The sequence below is a fragment of the Carettochelys insculpta genome, chromosome 25, assembly GCF_033958435.1.
Source record: "Carettochelys insculpta isolate YL-2023 chromosome 25, ASM3395843v1, whole genome shotgun sequence".
Taxonomy (NCBI): Eukaryota; Metazoa; Chordata; order Testudines; family Carettochelyidae; genus Carettochelys; species Carettochelys insculpta.
In genome coordinates, this window is record NC_134161.1 from 162,802 (window position 1) to 184,049 (window position 21,248).

Here is a 21,248-nt window from a genome sequence, read left to right on the forward strand (position 1 = left end):
TTCCATTTCCCATCTGCGCTGCCACAGCTGGTACAGGGAAGAGACTATGATAGCAGCTGTCTGCTTGTGCGAAACCCAGCACTTCCTTTCACCCCCAGCTGGGCTGGGGCGGGGAGACACTGCAGGGGGTAGGTGAGGGAAATAGAGGTGGGTGAGGGCTGCAGATAAGACATTTCATTTCTTCTTTCCCCAAAGAGTGAGTGGGTCTGTGTGGGCATTTTATTTTGTGATTAGAAATTAACTTTTTGCCAACCCCTCCCAGACATAATTACAGAAGCCAGAGCATGTCCCAACGGCCTGGCTGTGTTTTCCCACCAGAACACTTTCATTTGGGAATTTGTTTTCGCCGTCAGATCTCATCAATGACAGCAAAGATAAAATGTGGGCCATGCTCTGTGGAGATTGAAGCCATGAACTCGGAGCTCTGTTGGTGGGGTCTCAGGGGGGCAGCAGAGGGGGAGGTACCTGGCAGCTCTGGGGATGGGGGTAGGGGAAGGGGCAGTGCTGCGGGGAGAGGATGGAGTGACAGGAGCAGCAGGTGAAGAGGCCTAGGGGGTAGGAGAAGACAGAGCCACGCCAGGAGGCCTCTTCAGAAGGGGCAGAGTGAAGGGATGAACAGGCGCCATAGGGACAAGAGGGCACAGGTATGAGGATGCCAAGCTGGACAAACAGCGGCAGGACAGGGCAATTGTGTAGGCACCACTGCCCCACCCCTGCTTTGAGGGAGCTTTCAGTGCTGGCATGAGCCTGTCCCAGTGCAGCCATCACTGGTCACCTGTTCTCTGTGTCTGCACTAACCCAGCACCTCCCCAAATAAAGGGAATGGGAAGAGCCCATAGTTGTCATGGTGATATCTGTCCTGGCCCAGGTCAGTATCCCTGCATTGCTCAGGGGGTGGGGGGGGACAGTTTTTACACACTTGCCATGTAGTGACACCCGCTAAATTTTCCAGCCCAGGCCTATTGAAAGAGTAACCCCTGCCCTTGGGAGTAAAACTTCCCCAGCTCTTCTGCATGACAGGATCTAAACCCCAGCAGAGCTGGGCAGGCCCCAGTGGGGGTTGGCAGGAGTCAGGTGTGGGCCGACAGCAGCACTTAGCTGGAGGCAGGCACCTTGGCTTAGCTGCGTAAAGCACCTGCTTAGTAAACAGGAGATCTTGGGTTCAACTGCCAGTGGTGCCTGTCTGCTGGGCTTTTGGGGCACTGGGCATTGGCCACTGCCAGAAGCCAGGACACTGGGCCAGATGGGCTTTTGTTCTGACCCACCATGAGCGTTGCCTTGGTTTACGTGACCCTGAAAAGGTTGCCAGAAGTCCCACATCATGTGAGACAGTCCTGCTGGATGTTTTTACCTACAGAGAGGACAGCGCCCAGCCACTCCCAGACACGGGCTGTGCTACAGGGGCCCCTGCCTCCCCATCTGGTCTGGGTGCCAAGCTGGCTCTGAGCCCTAGCCACGGGGCTGAGGGGTTGCCTTGTGCTCTGGCCAGGGAACCTGTTGCTGGCACCAAAGTGCTACCAGGGTCCCTACCCTCCAACCCATTTTTTGTAAATGTTATGCAGGACAGGCAGCCCTGGCTGGTGATCTCACAAATGAGGCATCCTGTTTTGCATATATTTTCCAAAAGTCTGGCAACCATAGGTACTGGTACCAGAGCTGTTGACGCTTTGGCATTAAGAGCTGACAGGTCAATACTCCAGGTCTCCCATGTGCAGTCCTGTCCCTCTGGGAAAAAGCAGTTCTGGCCTCTTGTGTCAAACTACATGTGGCTGCCAGACTCTGTGGGTGATGCTGAAGGCTGAGGCCTGCTTCGTGTGCCATATTTGAGAATGAAACCCCCAGTCCCCAGTTGGGGTAATGACTGCAGCAGGACAGGTCAGTGTCCTGGCCCCACAGCCACCAGACTGATGGAGAAATGCCGTTGAGTTCAGGGGAACGCTTCGCTGTGCCTTGGCCATTTTCACCGCCTAAACTCCTGCTGCTGAACCATGTGGGGGTCCCATCACCCAGGCCTGGCCTGAGTGAGATGCTGACACAACCACTTCCCAGCCCCAGCTCTTGGACACTCAGTCGCTAGCACATCCAGGCACCAGTCTCAGAGCCAGGGACAGCCGATTCTGGCTTGTTTGACTTGGGTTGCAGAGCGGTAAAAAGCTGGTGGAGACACTTGGCCTGGAGGCCAGCTTCTGTGACCACTGAGGGGTGAGGGTCTGTGAGCCCAGGCTCCAGCTGGAGCTTTGATGTCCCACTGCAGTCTTTAGTCCCATGGCCTTAGCCCCACGGATCCAGTCAGATGCCCCAGGGCAGCTATGCTGCAGTCAGTGGGAGAGCAGAGATGTGCTTGAAGGGTGTGTCTCCATTGCAGTGTGAGTGCCCTGGGGCAGCACGCCAAGCAGCAGCTGGACATCCCACAGTCACCACTGCCAGTGTGTTCAGGGAGAGAGAGAAATGCCATTGCCAGGGAGAGCTGCCCCATGCACAGCAGCACCAGCATTACAGGGCTCTCTAGACTTACAATCACATTCTCCAGCCTATTGCAACCCTTCCCTCCAGCCAGCCAGAGCACAGGCCTGGCTCCAGGGAGTGGGAGTCTGCCCTGTAGAGGGAAAAGGGTCAGTCTTGTCAAAGAGGAGGGTTGAAAATAGCCCCTGTGGAGCATCAAGATTTGGCCACAAAGCAGTGCAGTACCAGAAGATCCCATTGAGACGTGAACTCATATTGCAGAAGTCAGCATCCTGAGTGCTGATCATTGCTTCATGGGGCCCGCTGAGAGAATCTGCTGGACACCTTCAGCTAGCAGGCTGCACTCTTCCCTTTCAGCTTCTCTACAGCCATTTGCTGTCATACATTTCTGTTAGTCTATAAGGTGCCACAGGACCCCTCATTGCTTTTGCAGATCCAGACTAACAGGGATCCCCCTTGGATGCTTATCACTGTCTTGAGACTCCCTCTCTCTGGCCTTGGCTTTCTCATCACCAGGCACCACTGAGCTTTCAAGGCCTATACCTAGGGGTTGGAGCCATTAGCCTGCTTTCTTTGAGCTAGATAGCTCAGTGGTGTGAGCATTTGTCTGCTAAACCTAGGGCTGAGAGTTCAATCCGTGAGGAGGCCATTTAGGGATTGGAGCAAATAGGTGTCAGGGATGTTGCTTGGTCCTGCCACAAGGGCAGAAGACTGGACTAGATGATCTCCCAAGGTCCCTTCCAGTTCTAGGAGAGGTGTATCTCCAATTTAAAAAAAAAAAAGTGTGTTTCCTTACCAGGAAATTATTGTGTTGCTGTGGATAGGGCCAGTGTTCATTGGACTCCTGAGGCACAAGGCAAATTAAAAGCCAGCTGCCTGAGGACTGGCTTGAGCCCGACAGTTGCAGATTGAGTCTGATGCTTGGCCAGCTATTGTTCCAACTTCTGCTGGTCAAAGAGGCTTTTCCTTTTAGTGCTGGGGCAGACTGCAGAGTCAGTAACTGTCCCTGGCTGAACTCTGCAAATGTCTACCTGGAAATACAGCTCACAGGGTGACTGAATTCTGCAGCATTGACTCGCCTTTACACTGGAGCTCCTCTTCAGAAGTGTTCAGAGCGTCACAGCTAAATGCATGGTGACGGTGCTGTCCTCACCCGTACGCAATTATGTAGGGCACCTGAGCATTTCCCATTTCATTTAATTCCAGTCATTTCTGTGGCACTTGGGCACCTCAGTCCCCCATCTCAGCCCTGCATTCCTTCTGTGGCATGTGGGCCATGTTGCCAGGGAACAGAGAGGCCTTGGGGGCCCCAGACCTGATGTTAAGGCTCAGGGACTCTGCCTAGGCAGCCCTTTACCTGTAGCAAACCCCCTGCAAACATCTACCCAAAAACACAGCTCACAGGGTGACTGAATTTTGCAGCATTGATTCGCCTTTACACCAGAGCTCATCTTCACCTCTTCAAAAGTGCCACAGGGCATTGGGCTGCAGCAGTGTCCCTTGTGCAGCAGTGTAGGGTGGGCGGCAGATCACACTGGTGTGAAATGAACACAAAAAGGGCTTCTTGTTAAAAACCAACACTCAACGCCACTAGGTTCATAAAGTTTGTGCTTGGTTGGTTGGTGTTCGGCAAAGGGCTTGTTCTCCCTGCCCAGGTGCTCTGGTCCTGACACTTAACATGGGCAGAGGAATCAGCCCTTTTCTTCCTTCAGACTCGATGGGGCATTAATAAAGTCAGCTGTGCACTCAAAGCCCATGTGGCCCCCCAGTGCAGCAGGTTCTGATCACATCACTCAGCCCCAGAGCTTGTTAAGGTTCTAATCAACTCAGATTCATGGTGCCCAGAATGTGTCACCAAACTTATATTGCAAACAGCTGCACAAACCCAAAGCCAGACTCCAAACCTGCTCTGCTGCAGGAGCTGCAAGTGACCCTTTTTCAACACCCCAGGGAAAGGGGACTTCAGCGGGAGTTTTCCTCAAGGACAACATGACCCAGATTAACCTTTGTTTTTAAACAGAAATCTGTAAGGCCAAGGAGGGTTGGGGCCCAGCAGCTTTCTGCCCTGTATGGGCTTTTTTTAATTTTTCAGGTGGAGGGGTAAACAAGTAGGAAGAAGGCCCTGGAGGTGTGTATCGCCTGGCCTGGCAGTGCCTTGGAAAAGGAGTAAGGACACACCTGCAACTGGAGAACATGTGCACCAATCCCACTACCTCTCACATGCTAAACAAGGGCTCTGCCATTTGAGCTAATTCTCATGTGGCTGAATGAGTGTTCTGACCCACCTGTCTCTTGCAAGAAGCCACAACATCCTGGTAGCTGCCTATGGCTTCTTTCCTAATGACCCAGCTGCCTGCTTGTTGGCTAGAGCAGCTTCTTAGGCAATGGTCCTCACAATACCAAGGTGAATAGAAACAGAGATAGCTGTGCTAGTCTACATACTATCAAAACAAAAAAACAGTCCAGTAGCACTTTAAAGACTAACAAAATAATTGATTAGATGATGAGCTGTTGTGGGACAGACCCACTTCTTCAGACCATAACCATACCAGAACAGACTCAATAGTTAAGGCACTCTGACTCTGACACTGTCGTAACCTGGCCTGGTGGTTGTAATAGAACCTTTGGGCCTCTCGAGCCTCTTCCATGTGTCTCCTTACTATAAGAGTGACTTGAGCTATGCGGTTCCTCATCTGCATCACATAAGCTACTATGTTCTTCCCCTTACTTGGCTCTTCCTCCCAGCTCTCCTTGGCAATGTCTAGAAGGCCTCGGGGGTGGCGCCCATACAATAACTCAAAGGGGGAGAACCTGCTGGATGCTTGAGGTACCTCCTATATAGCAAACATGAGATAGGGTAATAGCATATTCCAGTCTTTTCCATCTTTGCTCACGACCTTCTTAATCATTGCCTTGAGAGTACAATTAAATCATTCCACCAAGCCATCAGTCTGAGCATGGTACACTGAGGTCCTCAGAGTCTGTACGTGGAGCAGGGAACAAAGGTCCTTCATCAGCCGAGACATGAACGGGGTGCCTTGATCAGTCAGAATTTCCTTTGGTAGACCAACCCGAGCAAAGATCTCCACCAGTGCCTTGGCGACGTTCTTAGAGGCTGTATTTCGGAGAGGTACGGCTTCAGGGTACCTTGTGGCACGGTCCAGGATCACTAAGATATACTGGTGTCCTCGGGCAGTCTTCTCCAGTGGTCCTACTAGGTCCATTGCAATCCGTTCGAATGGAACTTCAATAATGGGTAACGGTACTAGCGGTGCCTTTACATGGGGCTGCAGACTGTGGAGCTGGCATTCTGGACAGGAAACACAGTACCGGCAGACATCTTCATGTATCCCGGGCCAGTAAAATCGGCGCAAAATCCGCTCCTGTGTCTTCTCCACCCCCAGGTGTACCCCAAAGAGGTGGCTGTGTGCCAGGTCCATGATGGCCTGTTGATGTTTCCGGGGTGCCAGGAGCTGGTGTACCTCTTGCCCTTCAAGCTGCGTGACACGGTACAGCAGGTCCCTCTTCATGATAAAATAGGGGCCAGGGCCACATGCCTTGCCCTCTACTGGTACCACGTCAACCACCACCTCCCCTCTGATGTTAGTGTATCGGGGGTCCTCTGCCTGATCACGCCCAAACGTCGCTCCCCCTGGGGCAGCCAGCTCAAACCCTGGGGGAACCCCTTCTGACTCCGGCATTGGTTCTGTTGGGTTGGGGTCAGTGCTGGCCTCTGCCTCCTCCTCAGTCTCTCTCTCTTTCCTTCAGCACTTCAGGGTCTCCCCCACCCTGAATGACTTCACTTCCTTTTTGGGCATCATGGGGGTGCCGACTTGCGCAGGCGATCCTTTGAGCCTGCATCAGGATACGCGTCCCTGTTTCTTTAGCCGCTCGCCTCTGCCTCTTTGTCTTCTGGTCCTTCCCAGGGCTGAAGCACAATTCTTGGGCCAACTCCAGGAACACTGGCCTCTGTCGCTCTGTGGCTTCTACCTCCCTGTGTTGGGGGACCTCCCCGATCCCTGCTCTTCAGGAGGGAGCAGGCCACTAAACCCTGGGAAGTCCCTTCCAATCAAAGCCAGATAGGGTAGGTGTGGGACCATCCCACCCCTGACACCAGTGTGACAAAGTCTCTTGTCAACCCCTGTGGGTCCCTGTGCTTCCTGGTGGTTCTGTGCTGCCTCAGAGAGTCACAGGAGGTCCCTTTTGGCCAAAGGCCTTTCCAAAGGCAGGGGTCTCCGCTTAGCGAGCCACCCTCATCATAGGCAAGACCAGTATGGGGGAAATAATACCAGCCCCCTTTGCAGCCCGCACCTGCTCTGGTAGAGTGATCCCTCTGGGGAAGGGTGGGGGGACTCCGGCCCAGGGTCCCTATGAGGACAAGAGGCAACCGGCAGGGCCTTCACCCCTGCCCAACGTAGTAGCCTCACACTGGGCCACTTCGCCCACCGCCTCCCTGTGGTACCTTCTCGCTCTGCTCTGCTCCTCTGGTGCACCTCCCAAAACCTTCCCCCTGCTACCAGATGGGGAGCCTTTTATAGGGAGCACCGGGCCCACCTGACCAATGAGGGCCTGGGCCTGGGCCTAGACAGGGAACAGAAACGCTCTGTCCTCCAGGCTGCAGGGCTGCTGTGGGGATCCTACCTGGGGAGCCCTGTGGTTGGGAGGTGAACAGCATTTAGCTGCTTCAGGCACCCCCGGGGCTGTCTTTTGGCCCCCTTTTTGGGCCAGCTTCTCTTCCCTGCCTTAAGCAGGCTGCTTTCTTCTCCCCCCCACCCCACCCCTCCCAGCTAGTTTCTTCTGGACCTGCTGGGTGGGTGGTGCGTGGGTGGACTCCTGCTGCCCTGCCTTTGGCAGGGAGTGGGGTACCCCCCCTTCCATCTTCTGGCAGGGACTCCGCTGGCCCTCTTCTTGGGCCCACCTTTGCATCCACTGGCCGCTGCATCCTCACTGCTCTGGAGGAGGTAAGGGGCTTTCTTGGGCAGCGGCTGGGCTTCCCCCACAGCTTGCTGGGGAGTGGCTTGGGGTGGTGAGCTTGGGTGGGGCCCCAGAGGGGTGGCTGCATAGTTGGGGGTGGGGTGTTCGGGTGTGGTCCCTGCCCCACCCCTGCTGCCACCGCCTCCTTCACCACCCCGCCCCCTCCACACCCAGCTGCTGCCAGAGCCCTCCCCAAGTGAGCCCCACCCTAATCATCTGCCCCTTCCTCCTTCCTGCTCCTGTGGGGCTCTGCAGTGGCTGCTGTGAGCCCACCCTCAGGCACACTCTTCCCCCAACCCCCCTCTCCTTTGGTTGGCTCTGCCACCCTTCCATCTCCCCCCCACTTTTGTGCCCACGCTCCCCCCCCTTTTTTTTCCCGTTAGGTGCCTGAGCCCCTCCCTTTCCACTCACTCACCCCCCCCACACACACATGCCAGTGCAGCAGCAGGAGCCGCTTACCCTCTTGCGCTGGGAGTCGTGGGCTCTTGCACTTCCCTTTCCTCCCTCCCACCTCCTGCCCCACCCCCACCCGGCCGGGTCCTCAGCTTGGCTGGTGGGGGAGGGGCAGCCACTTCCTCCTTCCCCCCTCCTCCATTCCTCCCCTCCCCCATGCTCTTTCCTAAAGGTCCCCACCCTCATAAACCCCCTTGGCCCTTACACTCCTCATCATGGCCACTGTACCTACTGGAGGGTCACCCACTGACACCCCCCTTCCCCTCCGAAACGGCGGCCCCCTCGTTCAGAGCTGCCGGGGTCATTGCCTGCGCATGGGCTCCTGCCATCCCCGCCGTGGCATCCTCCGGTGACTTCGCCCCAACCCCCTGAAGGGGTAGGAAGGGCCAGGGGCACAAGAAAGGCAAGAGCCCCGCCTAGAAGGCCAATTCTCTCGTGGCGGAGGCTCTTACCCCAGCTGCTGCAACACCATCCAGTGCAGTTCCCCCTTCTCTTCCCTCCCTTGGTCCCACCACCGCACCTGGGGGCTCCGATCCCTCGGCCCCCAGGTTGTTTGCCCAGGCGGCGGCTGCCGCCTCGCGCTCTGCTCCTTCCGCCTCCGCCAGGACTACCACCCCCGACGGTCGCGGCCCCTTCCCCGCGCTCACCAGGAGGCATGGGGTCCGCTGCCTCCTGGTGGCTGCCTCGCCCCACGTGGAAACCTACGTGCGGGCGTTGGCACGCGTGGTGGGGCCCGCAGCCGTGGTGGCGGCCTCCCGGATGTTCGGGAGGATCGTCATCTTCCCGGCTTCGGAGGCCACTGCCCAGGAGGCGGTGGAGAGGGGCTTGGCGGTAGGGGGCGTCCACGTGAGCCTGGAGCTGCTGGAAGACCTGGGCATGCGGGTGGTCTTCTCCTCTGTCCTGCCCTTCCTCCCCAACTCCGCCCTTCTGCCTTTCCTTGGCACCCTGGGCCGGCCTCTGTCGGTCCTGAGCCCCCTCCCGCTAGGCTGCAAGGACCCCGCCATCCGGCATGTGCTTTCTTTCCGCCGGCAGGTTCATGTACAACTGTCGCGGGCAGCAGCACAGGGCGGGGTAGCCCAGGAGGGGGCTATACTGGTGCCCCATCAAGGGGCTCAGTACTGGGTCTTTTACACCCTGGGGGAGGCCCGGTGCTTCGTGTGCCGGGCGACAGCGCACATCCAGAGGGATTGCCCCCTGGCCCGGTGTGATGGGGTTCAGGGGTTCCCCTGCACTGCACCCCGTCCGCTGGCAGGAGTGACTCTCACTCAGCAGGTACAACAGGAGGTTTATTAGGCAACAGATGCCCAGTTTCTCACAGAAGCGTCAGTACAGCAGAGACAGTCCTTCCAACCCGTCCTGGGGAGAAGACCCCGAGGGGTGCCCCTCTGGGGTGTAGCTTTCCCCCTCCTCCGGCTGGCTGCCTTCCAGCTCCTCTTTCCCCAGCTTCCTAACTGCCGCCCCCCGATTTGAAACTCAGCTCGGCTCCTCCCTCCTCTTTGTTCAGGGCAGAGGTGTTACCTGCCAGTTGTAGCCCCAGGGTCATCCTTAGCCACTGGGAGCTGTTTTGCTTGTCTCTTACATCCAGCCTGAGTCTCGCATTTGCACTCCCCCGACTCCATCACACCCGGCACGAAAGAGAGGAGCCCGGGACCTCCTCCGACCTGGGGGGCGCCAGCCACAAGACTGGCGGCACCCCAACCGCGACAGGCCCTGCGACCGCCCCTCCTGCTCTCAGCCCACACGGATCCATCGCCGCTTAGGCGTTGGAAGGCGCCCGACAGGGTGGTGCCAGGCAGGAAGAAGCGGGCACTGGCGCCCGAGCGGGCACAAGAGCTGGGTCCGCGGAGGAGAGGGAGGCAGGGCCAGCAACAGGACCCAGGCAGGGCCCACTCCAGGGCGGGCTGTCCCTTCCCCCTGCTGCCCCAGCCCCTCTTTCCCTCCCTCCCTCCCTCCTCGCTGCTGCCTCAGTCCCCTGGCCCTTCCTCCTCTGCTGCCCAGCCACCCTCGTCGGAGGACTGGGTGCTGATAGGGGGTAAAAAGAAAAAAAGGAGCGTGTGCGCCCGGCACCCCGCCCCATCAGAGGACAGGGTGGGCGTGCCCACAAGGTGCCTAAAAGGACCACCAGCCCCAGTCCACCTGTTGAACCCCTGGCCACTGAGCACCTGCTGGGGGTGGCCATGGCCGCAGAAGCGGCGGCTGCCATAAAGGACGCCACCCCTCCTGCCCCAGAGTCGGAGCCTCCAAAAGCGGAGATGGCCTCCGTTGCCCTCTTGCCCTCCTCCGACACCCCTCCGGCAGATGCCCAGGTTGCCCCTGTGGAGCGTCTGGAGGAGGTAAGCCTCGGCCTCGCCCTCCTTTCGCAGGAGGTTGAGGCCCTGGGTCTCACCCCGGCGGCCCTGGACGCGGATGGCCTTCTGTTGGAGGCCTGCAGGCCATCTGTTCATTCCCCACCCCTCTCGCGCCCCTTCTCCCCACCCACCAGCGCTCCTTTAACTGCCACCCCTCCCTGCTCTGCAACGTCGCAGGGTGCAGCCCCCTCCCAACTGGGGATGGCCTCCCAGCGGAGGTCGGCCAGCCCCTGGATGCCCCAGGAGAACCAGGATTCTCCTTATGCCCTCTTTCCCCCCACCGACCTAAAAACTCCCAAACAATTCCCCCTGCCCCATTGGTGGCCACTGCCGAGTGCGTGGGCACCATGCCCTTAACCACAACTCCCCTTCCTGAGATCCCCTCTGCTCCCGTCCCGGCCCCTGCCCCCACCCTGGCTTCCCCCTCCACCCTCACCCCCCTCCCTAATAAATGCTCCACCCTAGAGCCCATAACTCCCCCCCAGATCCTCCCCCTCCCACTCCCACTCCCTGGTCTCCAAATAGGACCCAGTATACTAATCCCCTAGAAGGCTCCGGAAGGTTCCAGGTAAGGGTCTGCCACTTCCACTATAACCCCTAGGTCCCTTTCTGCCATACTCCTTCCTAGACAGTCGCTTCCCATTCTGCATGTGTGAAACTGATTGTTCCTTCCTAAGTGGAGCACTTTGCACTTGTCTTTATTAAACTTCATCCTGTTTACTTCAGACCATTTCTCCAATGTGTCCAGATCATTTTGAATTTTGACCCCATTCTCCAAAACAGCTGCAGCCCCTCCTAGCTTAGTATAATCTGCAAACTTAATAGGCATACCATCTATGCCAATTTCTAAATCATTGATGAAGACATTGAACAGAACCGGTCCCAATACAAGCCCCTGCGCAACCCCATTTCTCATACCTTTCCAGCAGGATTGAGAACCATTAAGAACTACTTTCTGGTTTTTGCACCCACCTTATAGGAGCCCCACCTAAATTGTATTTGCCTAGTTTATTGATAAGACTATCATGTGTGAGCCTATCAAATGCCTTACTAAAATCTAGGTATGCCACATCCACCGCTTCTCCCTTATCCACAAGGCTCCTCATCCTGTCAAAGAAAGCTATCACATTGGTTTGACATGATTTGTTCTTTGCAAATCCATGCTGGCTGTTCCCTATCAGCTTCCCTCCCCCTTCCAAGTGTTTACAGATGATTTCCTTAATTACTTGTTCCATTGTCTTTCTTGGCACAGAAGTTAAACTGACTCATCTGTAGATTCCTGCATTGTTCTTATTCCCCTTTTTATAGATGGGCCCTATCTTTGCCTTTTTCCCATCTTTTGGAATCTCTCCTGTCTCCCATGATTTTCCAAAGATAATGGCTAATGGCTCAGATACCTCCTCCATCAGCTCCTTGAGAATTCTAGGGTGCATTTCATCAGGCCCTGGTGATTGCAGACATCTATCTTTCCTAAGTGATTTTTAACTTTCTCTTTTCCCACTAGCATTCACTATGTTGGGCTTTCCTTCTTCAGACTTCTCAGTGAAGACCAAAACAAAGAAGTCATTAAGCATCTCTGCCATTTCCAAGTTTCCTGTTACTGTTTCTCCGTCCTCACTGAGCAATGGGCCTACCCTGTCCTTGGTCTTCCTCTTGCTTGTAATGTATTTGTAAAAAGCCTTCTTGTTTTCTTTTATGCCTGTAGCTAATCTGAGCTCATTTTGTGCCTTTGCCTTTCTAATCTTGCCCATACATTCCTGTGTTGTTTGCCTATATTCATCCTTCGGAATTTGTCCTAGTTTCCATTTTTTTACATCATTCCTTTTTTATTTTGACAAGTATCAGAGAGGTCGCCATGTTAGTCTGTAGCTTCGAGAGCAACAAGAAGTCTTATGGCACCTTATAGACTAACAGATATTTTGGAGCATCAGCTTTCATGGGCAAAGACCTGCTTCATCACCCCCCCCACTCATGCATCTGATGAAGCGGGTCTTTGCATACGAAAGCTTATGCTCAAAATATCTGTTAGTTTATAAGGTGCCATAAGACTTCTTGTTGTTCTCTTTTTTATTTTGAGATCATGCAAGATCTCCTGGTTAAGCCAAGGTGCTCTTTTACCATGTTTTCTCTCTCTCCTGCACAGCGGGCTAGCTTGCTTTTGGGCCCTTAATAATGTCCCTTTGAAAAGCTGCCAACTCTCCTCAGACGTTTTTTCCCCTCAGTTTAGCTTCCCATGGGTCCCTACCTACCAGCTCTCTGAGTTGAACAAAATCCACCTTCCTGAAATCCATTGTCTCTATTTTGCTGTTCTCCCTTCTACCCTTCCTTAAAACTGTGAATTCTACGAATTCATGATCACTTTCACCTAAGCTGCCTCCCACTTTCAGATTCTCAATCAGTTCCTCCCTATTCGTTAAAATCAAATCTAGGACAGCTTCCCCCGGTAGGTTTTTCAGCCTTCTGAAATAAAAACTTGTCTCCATTGCAGTCCAAGAACTTATTGTATAGTCTGTGTGTTGCTGTGTTAGCTTCCCAATATGTATCTGGATAGTTGACGTCCGCCATCACTGCCAAATCCTGGGCCCTGGAAGATTTTGTTAGTTGTTTAAAAAAAGCTTCATCCACCTCTTCCATCTGGGCAGGTGGCCTGTAGTAGACTCCTAGCAGAACATCACCCTTGTTTTTTTAACACTTTTAGCTTAATCCAGAGGCTCTCAACACATTCGTTTCCTATGTCCATCTCCACCTCAGTCCACGTGTGTATATTTTTAATATACAAGGCAACACCTCCTCCCTTTTTCCCTGTCTATCCTTCCTGAGCAGGCTGTACCCTTCCATACCAACATTCCAATTATGTATTATCCCAAGTTTCTGTGATACCAACAATGTCATAGTTGTATTTATTTATTAGCACTTCCAGTTCTTCCTGCTTATTCCCCATACTTCTTGCATTTGCACATAGGCATCTAAGACATTGATTTGATCTTGCTTCCCAGTTTCGCCCTGACCCTCCTTCTTCTCTGCCATTATAGCCTGTGCTCCCTCCCATTTCCGACCCATCTCCCAGGTCTCCATATTCTCTACTTACTCATGGGCTTCACTCCCCTGTCCCTGTCAAACCTATTTTAAAGCCCTTCTCACTAGGTTAGCCAGTCTGTGTCCAAATAGGGTCTTCTCTCTTCTCGAAAGGTAAACACCGTCTCTGCCTAGCAGTTCTTCATGGAATAGCATCTGGTGGTCAAGGAAGCCAAAGCCCTCCTGGCAACACCATTTATGCAGCCAGGCATTCATCTCCAGGATGCACCCATCTCTTCCTGGGCCCCTACCTTTGTCCATTTCTGCACAGGCCACTTTCTTTGAAAGTGACATGGTAACGGGGCTTGAAATATGCTAATGAAGTGGGGTGCAAATTCCCCACATCTCATTAGCATGCAGTCACGTGATTTGGAGTCTGGAAGACTGTTCCTCCGGACTCCAAAACGCCATGTAGAAGCACAGCCCCCAGGGGGTCTTCCAGAAGGAAGTCCTTCTTCTGGAGGCCCCTTCTTCCCAAAAATTTTCTGGAAGAAGGAGCCTCCAGAAGAAGGACTTCCTTCCGGAAGCTCCCCCGCAGGCCACGCTTCTACACGGCGCTTTGGAGTCTGGAAGAACGGTCTTCTGGACTCCAAATCATGTGCCCGTATGCTAATGAGGTGTGGGGAATTTGCATTCGTGACCCTATTTGGCTTCAAAGAAAGTGGCCTGTGTAGAAATGGCCTTTGACAGGAAGGATTGAAGAGCATCCCACCTGCACCCCAAACTCCTTCACCCGCACTCCCAGAGCCCTGTAGCCACTCTTGATCCACTCAGCGTCACACCTTGCAGTAATCCGAGTTCAAGTCTCAGTGGAACCTTCCAGAGTTTAATCAGTTTGTGCCCAGTCCTGGGGCTGCATAGGTGTTATCTTCCTCACTCTTCTTGTGCAAGACAGACCCTTTTCCCCCTGCAGGGCAGATTCACACACACCAGAGCTAGGGCTGTGCTCTGGCTAGCTGGAGGGTAGGGTGGCAGTAGGTTGTGGCTCTGGAACTTGTCAGTCTAAGGAGCCTTGTAGCGTTCACGCTTTTGTGCCTGGGGCAGCACTGCCTAACAATAGCAGTTCTCTCTCCCACCTAAGACACTGGCAGTGGTGACTTTGGGGTATGCAGGTGCTGCTTGGACCCCTGTGTGACACCCCAGGGCGCTCACACTGCAATGGAGACATGCCCTAGGGCACAACTCTGCACTGACTGCATCATGGTTTGGGGTGTCTGACTATGCTCATGGGGCTAATGCTGTGGGGCTAAAAACTGCAGTGAGACATTGGAGCTGTGAGTGAAGCCTGAGCTCACAGACTCTCGCGCCTGGGGAGTGGGAGTGGGGCACTGGTGCTGACACAGTTGCTTTGCCCTGGCACTGTCTGTTCAGCTTGGTCTTCTCCCTCAGAGCCCCACTTGCTCCCCGCTTGTCCCTGTGGGGCCTGTTCTCCCCTCTGCTCTGCCCCTTCTTCTGAGGCCTCCTGGTCAGCCCTGTCTTCTCCTCCCCCAAGGCCTCTTCACCTGCTGCTCCTGACACTCCATCCCCTCCCCCCAGCACTGCCAGCTGCTCTCCCCTCTCTGCTATGCCCTGAGACCCTCTCCAGCAGAGTTCTGCGGTTCGTGGCTTTCACCTCCATTGGGCACAGCCCACGTTTTGTCTCTGCTGCCCTTGGAGAGGTTTGACTGGGAAACCAAATCCCAAAATGAAAATGCTCTTTTGGGAAACTGTGGCCAGGCTGTTTGGGCACTTTGATGGGAATTCATCATTGTTACACTCTTCACCTTTGTAATTATATCAGTGTTGGGGTGGCAAAATGTGAATTTCTAACCACAAAGTAACACACAAGCTCTCTCTCTCTCTCTCTCTCTCTCACTCTCTCACTAGGGAGCTAACAAATAAAATGCCCCCTCTGCAGCATGAGGAGACAACAGAATAGGGAAGAGGAGCGGAATTCGCTCTGTACTATGGACACTTCCAACTTGCTGTAAATCCATATTCAGAATCTGATCCATAGCCCTGCAGACACTCCTAACCTACAGGGCCCCAGCGCAGGGGCTGTAACTCTCAGGGGAGTTTTTGGTTGGTTGCTGTGAAGGAAGGAAGGTGCAGAGGGCTGTCCTTGCCCTGCTGTGTCAGTTTGCAGAAAGTTGGGTGGTGCCCAGAGACCTCCCACTTCCTGCCACTCTGACACCCCTCCACCTGACTGGGGTCTTTTCTGTAAGACTTGAGCTTATCACCCCAGTGCTTGCCTGAAGTAAGGCCGAGGTTTTAAACTGCCACCCCTCAACCACCTGAGGCAAAGTGGGCTAAGGACTAGTGACTTGGGGGGTTGTCAGGGTACCCGCGACAATGGGGCAGAGTGGCTGCCTGCTAACCGGAGTGAGAGAAAGCCCTCTGGGAGCCTCAAACCTGTTGCAGTAGCATATATAGATTCAGGGCACCATCAGCTTTTCTCTGACACCTCACATGCCCCCCACCCCCCGCCCCAGCATAATATATGAAGCCAAAATCCACAATGGGCATTAAAATGGCTTCCAAATCCAATATAAAAGTCCAACCATGTGACACTCCCCCCGCCCCCCAAAACAGATGCAGGAGTAGATGCAAGTAACATCACTGAATGCATAACAGGGTCTTCCCATGGCTGGCTCTGGGTCACTACATCTTCTAACCCAATATTAGAAGTACCAATGTTCAATCTGAATGGCTTGAAAAAACATTGCTTGTCCAATACAAGCTTCATTAACACAGTTACAGGCTCAGTATACCCTGCTACCAGCTCAAAATAATGCTTATGGAGAACAATAATGGATGGGATCTGTTTTTGCAGCACGGCTCCCATGCAGCCCACGTGCTTATGCCCAGAGTTGCCCAAAAAGAGTGAATTTATCCAAGCAGGCTCTGGCAAAGGTTTGGAATTTAGCCATTATCCAGTAAATATACATGCAAATGTCTCCCACAGTGTATGATCTACAAGCAAAATAACTGGGTGTCTCAGTTTCTTCTTCCATACCACACAGTGGGTTTGGAATGTTTCGTCTCATGTGAGAAGTTACAAGTCTAGTTACAGGTAACACCAGTGACGTTCCAGAATTACAAAGTCCTTTTACAAACATCTCATGCTTATATCAACGTTAATATGTTACTTTGTTCTTTCTAGATGTCATGCAGCACTTTGTATAATTTTACAGCTTTTGGTAACAGCAACACAACAGTTTCAACATCAGTAGCAAGAACAGATTAATTGTATTTGTATATTCACATTGCTTTGTGTTATACCACAATCATTGTGCAACACCCTTGAGAATCGTTCTAACTTCCCTTCTTGCCCTGTGAGCCTGCCTTCCCTTCTAACAATGGCTATAGCTAGGGGCATTCTTCTCTTCCACTCAGTCCATAAACCTACGTTTTCACAGACCTCAAGCCCCTTCCCTGAAGCTGCTCTGTCAATTGGGTGCAAAGCATCCACCTGAACCAATTTATTTCTAGCCCTTTCTAGCCCATACCTCTTTTGTTGTGCCACCTCCAATTTCTGTTCCCACTTGGAATCAGAAGGAGTGTCCATTAAAATAATAAAAGTGCACACGGTGTCTGGAGATGAGACATTGCTTGCCCACTCCTGCCTTTTAGGTTGGCTCCACATTCTCAGTGAGGTAAATCTCTCTGAACCTGGGCCCCATTCTGCTCATTCAAAACAGCACTGCATCAACAGTAAGCTGGTAACAAACAGTCACTAGATCTATACAGGACTGCTCAAATACTCCTACAGTTTCCACTATTCAGGAAGGAAGATCAGTGTGGATGGAATTGAACTAGAGAATGCAGAGAAGTTCACATATCTGGGGAGCAACATAACGTATGAGCTCGACTGTAAGAAGGAAATAGTGACTAGAATAGCGAAAGCAAGAGCGAGTTTGAAGGCGATGGATAAGATCTGGAAAAGCAAAGCAATTAGCTTAAGAACGAAGCTGGGCATAGGTGATGATGTAGACCTCCTGAGAAACCTTTACACTGACTGCTCCAGACTCTTCCAGAGCACAGCAAGTGGTTTCACACTCAGGCAGGTCCTGTCCAACAGTAACTGAAATAAACTTCTTCACAGACAAAGGGCTGGCTCCTACAGACAGACACCTTTCCTGATCCCTCTCCTTCACCTCACTACCCTTTCCTGCAGTTGCCACAGACTGCTCAGGAAAACTTCCAGGGAAATTCTCTGCCTCAGGAGCTCCCTCAAACCACCACCACCAACTCCTTCTGGGTTTCAGCTACACACAAAATCATTTCTGGCCCTTCAGACAGATCTCCACACAACACCCTTTCAGGCAGACAGCTAGGTTCACTAAACAAAAGGTTAGGATTACTTTCCTTCCTTCTGCTACCAGCTTCTCTATTTTCATCAGGCTGCATAACTCCAGTGCCAGTCTGCTCTTCCTGCATCCTGGATAGGTGACAACTCAGGTCAGGCAGTCCTCTGACCCCCTCCCAGCAACACCTCAGCATCAGGCTTTTTCTTTAAAAGCACCAGAATCATCTAGTCTCTGTGATTCCCTGATGATGTGAACTGGATGAGACCAAGCTAAAGCATAATCCTTCCTAGAAGAGACAGGACTAGGACTACTTCCTATCTGGGCTTCAGTTGCGTTCAGATCCAGTTCTGGGACCTGAAACCATCTCGAGTCACCACAGGTTCAGGCAAAGGATTCACTTCCCTAGAAGCAGTGGCACCCTTCCCACACAAAGAACCAGCCTGCTTTTCAGGGGTGCCACTGCCCCATGCAGATAGACAACCAGAACCATTCTCTCTGCTCTAGCGCCCATGGCTGGATTCAGAATCACACTTGGAATGCTCTTTTGCAGTTTCCTCTCCAGCCACCACAAGCTGCTGACAGTCCTGCTCAGACACTGGGTTAGATCCCTCACAAATACCTTTTCCAAATGCAGGCTCAAACAAAGGCTCCACTTCCCCAGGCTGCTGCTGCTGTTCAAGCCTGACAGACAACTGGGGACACTCTCTCCTTTGTCCCAGCCCCAGTGGCTGGTTTCAGACACATACCTACAACCTAAGGCAGCTTCTTTCTCAGACAACTTGCCACTCCCAGTGGACAAGCTGCTTCCCTGAACAGACACACAGCCACCCTTTCTTCAGCCAGCCCTGGAAAAGCTTTTCCCAGGCCTATCCTTAAGCAGACAAACTGCCCTCCTGCACAGACAATGGGCGACTTCTCTGTGCCTTTTAAAACAAATCACTTTTCCTTGGCACACACACCTTGAGACGCTATTTGCAGGCAATTGCTTGCTCCTAGCAAACAACGGGTCAGACTTACCCCTGCTCTCTGCTGGATTCAACACATTAGACCGCGGTTTTCCAAACTGGGGGATGTGTCCCCCTAGGGAGGCATAAAGAAATTCCAAGGGGGTGGGAGGCAACCCAGCCCCCTCCCCCCATCATTCTCTGCACCTGAAGAAAGATCTGACCTTTGCTTCTGGCTCTCAGCTGGCGAAGACCCACGTGGTGCTATCTGCCTCCTGAAAAGGTGATTGAAGGTGGGCTGGAGGGGAGGAGGACAGGGCTAGATGGGAGGCTGGGGCTAGGGGCGCCTGGCTTTGCGGGAGTGGAGGGGCTCGGGCCGGCGGGCAGGTTGCTTTGAAGCAAGCTCAAGCTAAGGATAAGATTAGAACCCTCCCTAAGGGGAAGTGTGAGGTTTGCGTTAGGGACGCAGCTCAGTCTAACCTCCGCTGAACACGTGGGTGCTGCCCAGGAGACTCGGGAGCCGCCCGGCTGATGAGCGCAGCGCCCGCAGTCACCCACAGCGGCCAGCCTCTGCTTGCAGCGCGGGCACAGTTGCGGGGCACGCGGCGCTTCTCCGAGGCGCAGGCGCAGGCGCAGGCTGAGCAGGGCGCGGGAACGGGACGCGGCGGAGCTGCCTTGGCGGTGAACTTGGCCGCCGCCCTCCCGAGCGATCCCGGGTAACTCACCGTTGCGCCTCGCGCCTGTTCCCCTTCCCGCCCTCTGCCTCCTGCATTCGGACTCAGCTGCTCAGGGCCGGGACCGCCTCGCCTACGGCGGCTGCCGGGGGGACCCAGCGCCGCTCCCGCCCGGTGACCGACCCGGCCCCCCCCCGACACCGCCCACCGCCGCGGGAGGAGCCGCCGGCGGGCGCGCACAGAGCTGCCGTTAAAGGGCCCTGGCACCGGCCCCCATTGGAAAGGCGGAGTCGGGTCCCTTCCCTCTCCTCGCTGCGATTGGTCTACGTTACAGCCCGTCACCCGCCGGCCCCGCTCGCTGCCGTGCGCATGCTCAGTGCGCCCCGAGAGGCTCGCGAGCTGCCGGAGCTGCAGGTGATCGGAAAGGGCTGCGGGTGGCGGCCTGAGGAGCCTCCTGCGCATCGGGCCCCGCCCCCGTGTGCCAGCCCCGCCCCCGGCCGCCCGACACCCCGCAGGCCGAACGAGGGCGCGCGCGGGCTGCGCTGAGCCGCGCCGGGGGTGAGATTGGGGCGGGGCGGGGCCGGGGGTGAGATTGGGGCGGGGCGGGGCCGGGAGGTGAGATTGGGGGCGGGGCGGGGCGGGGCGAGATGGGGCGGGGCCGGGCCGGGCCGGGAGGGGGGGGTGAGATGGGGCGGGGCTGGAGGGTGAGATTGGGGGCGGGCCGGGCCGGGCCGGGAGGTGAGATTGGGGGCGGGCTGGGCTGGGCTGGGCTCGGCTCGGCTCGGCTCGCTCCTGCCTTGGCCGCCGCTGTGGGGCTCAGCCGGCGGCCCCGAGGGTGGCCCCGTTCGCGGGGACTCCGGCCTTGGCCCCTGGGCCGTTGCTCAGGCGCGGCGCGTCTCACGCTGGTCCCGGACGGGCGGGCGGTTCCCCGCTGGACAGTTGCGCTTCGCTCAGCCCTGAGCCCGGGCGCGGTGGCTCCTCCTGTGGCTCCAGGTGCCTCCGTTCCTCTCTAGACGCCGGGCCCGGACGCAGCAGCTCCGGCTCTGGCTTTGTGTGCGGGGCTCTGGCTTTGTCCCCGGACGTGGAGGCTCCGGCCCCGGCCCCGGCCCCAGCGCAGAGCTGCTGGTTTTAGCCTGTGCTGGGTGGTTCCGAAGCTGGCCCCGGGGTCGGTGCCTGTGCCTGTGCCTGTGGCTCCGGCCACGGCACTTGTCATTTTGGGTCCCGTGTGGGGTGGATCCAGGCTGCGCCCTGGGTAGGGCAGCTCTGGTGTTTGTCCCAGTCACAGCAGCTTCAGCTGGGAGCCGCACGCACGATGGCTCTGGGTTTGTCATGGTTGAGGCAGCTCTGGTTCTAGCCCCAGGTAGGGTGGGTGCAGCTACGGGCTTGGGTGGTCTGACTCTGGCTTTGGTCCTGGGCAGGGATGGGTCCAGCTCTGGCCCTGTGCAAGGAGACTCTGGCTCTGCCCCCAGTCAGGATGGCCCCAGTGCAGTCGGTGGCTGTGGCCTTGACCCTGAGCATGGAAGCTTCATCTCTGGCCCCAAATAGAGCGTTTCCGGCTTTGGTCCTGGGCACAGAGGAAGTGTTGGCTTTGGCCCCAGGTGAGGCGACTGCAGGTTGGGCTACAGGTGTAGCGGCTACAGCTTTGGCCATGGGAGTACAGGCGCTGGCTGTGGCTCTGGATTTGGCTCTGGCCAAGATGACTGCAAATTTGGTCCTGGACAGGATGGCTCCAGCTTTTGCCCCAGGTATGGCACTTTAGCCTTAGGTGCGGCGGCATCGACTTTGCACTGGTTCCAAAATTGTTCCTAGTCCCGGAGGTTCCAACCTTGGCCCTCAGCTGGGGGATTGTAGCTTTGGCACTGGGCTGTGCGGCTGTATTTCTGGCCCTGGGTGCCCAGCCTCTGTCTTTGGCCCCAGGGTTGGCAGCTTTTGCTCTGGCAACATGTGTGGAGGCTTTGAGTTTGGCCCCAGGTCGGTCAGCGTTATCTTTGGCTCCAGATGAGGCAACTTCAACCTTGGCCCCAAGCA

The 21,248-nt window shown here is 55.1% G+C and overlaps 1 protein-coding gene and 1 pseudogene across 5 annotated transcripts in view; both read left to right on the top strand.

Annotated features, from left to right (window-relative positions):
* LOC142001599 (uncharacterized) overlaps positions 1–16,810 on the top strand; it is a 32,681-nt pseudogene extending 15,871 nt beyond the window's left edge.
* A 2,819-nt stretch (positions 16,811–19,629) lies between these two features.
* The window catches only part of LOC142001596 (uncharacterized), a 28,341-nt gene continuing 26,722 nt past the window's right edge, over positions 19,630–21,248 (top strand). Inside the window, exon 1 of one of the 5 annotated variants that reach the window (XM_074976999.1) lies at positions 19,630–19,778. Coding sequence is in view for 1 of the 5 variants with exons in the window: in XM_074976998.1 (XP_074833099.1) it covers positions 20,695–20,965 (271 nt within the window). In the remaining 4 variants the exon portion in view is untranslated. Of the gene's footprint in view, positions 19,779–20,113; positions 20,214–20,650; positions 20,966–21,248 lie in introns of those variants that run through there. The other 4 variants (XM_074977003.1, XM_074977000.1, XM_074976998.1 and 1 more) reach the window with 4 other exon arrangements.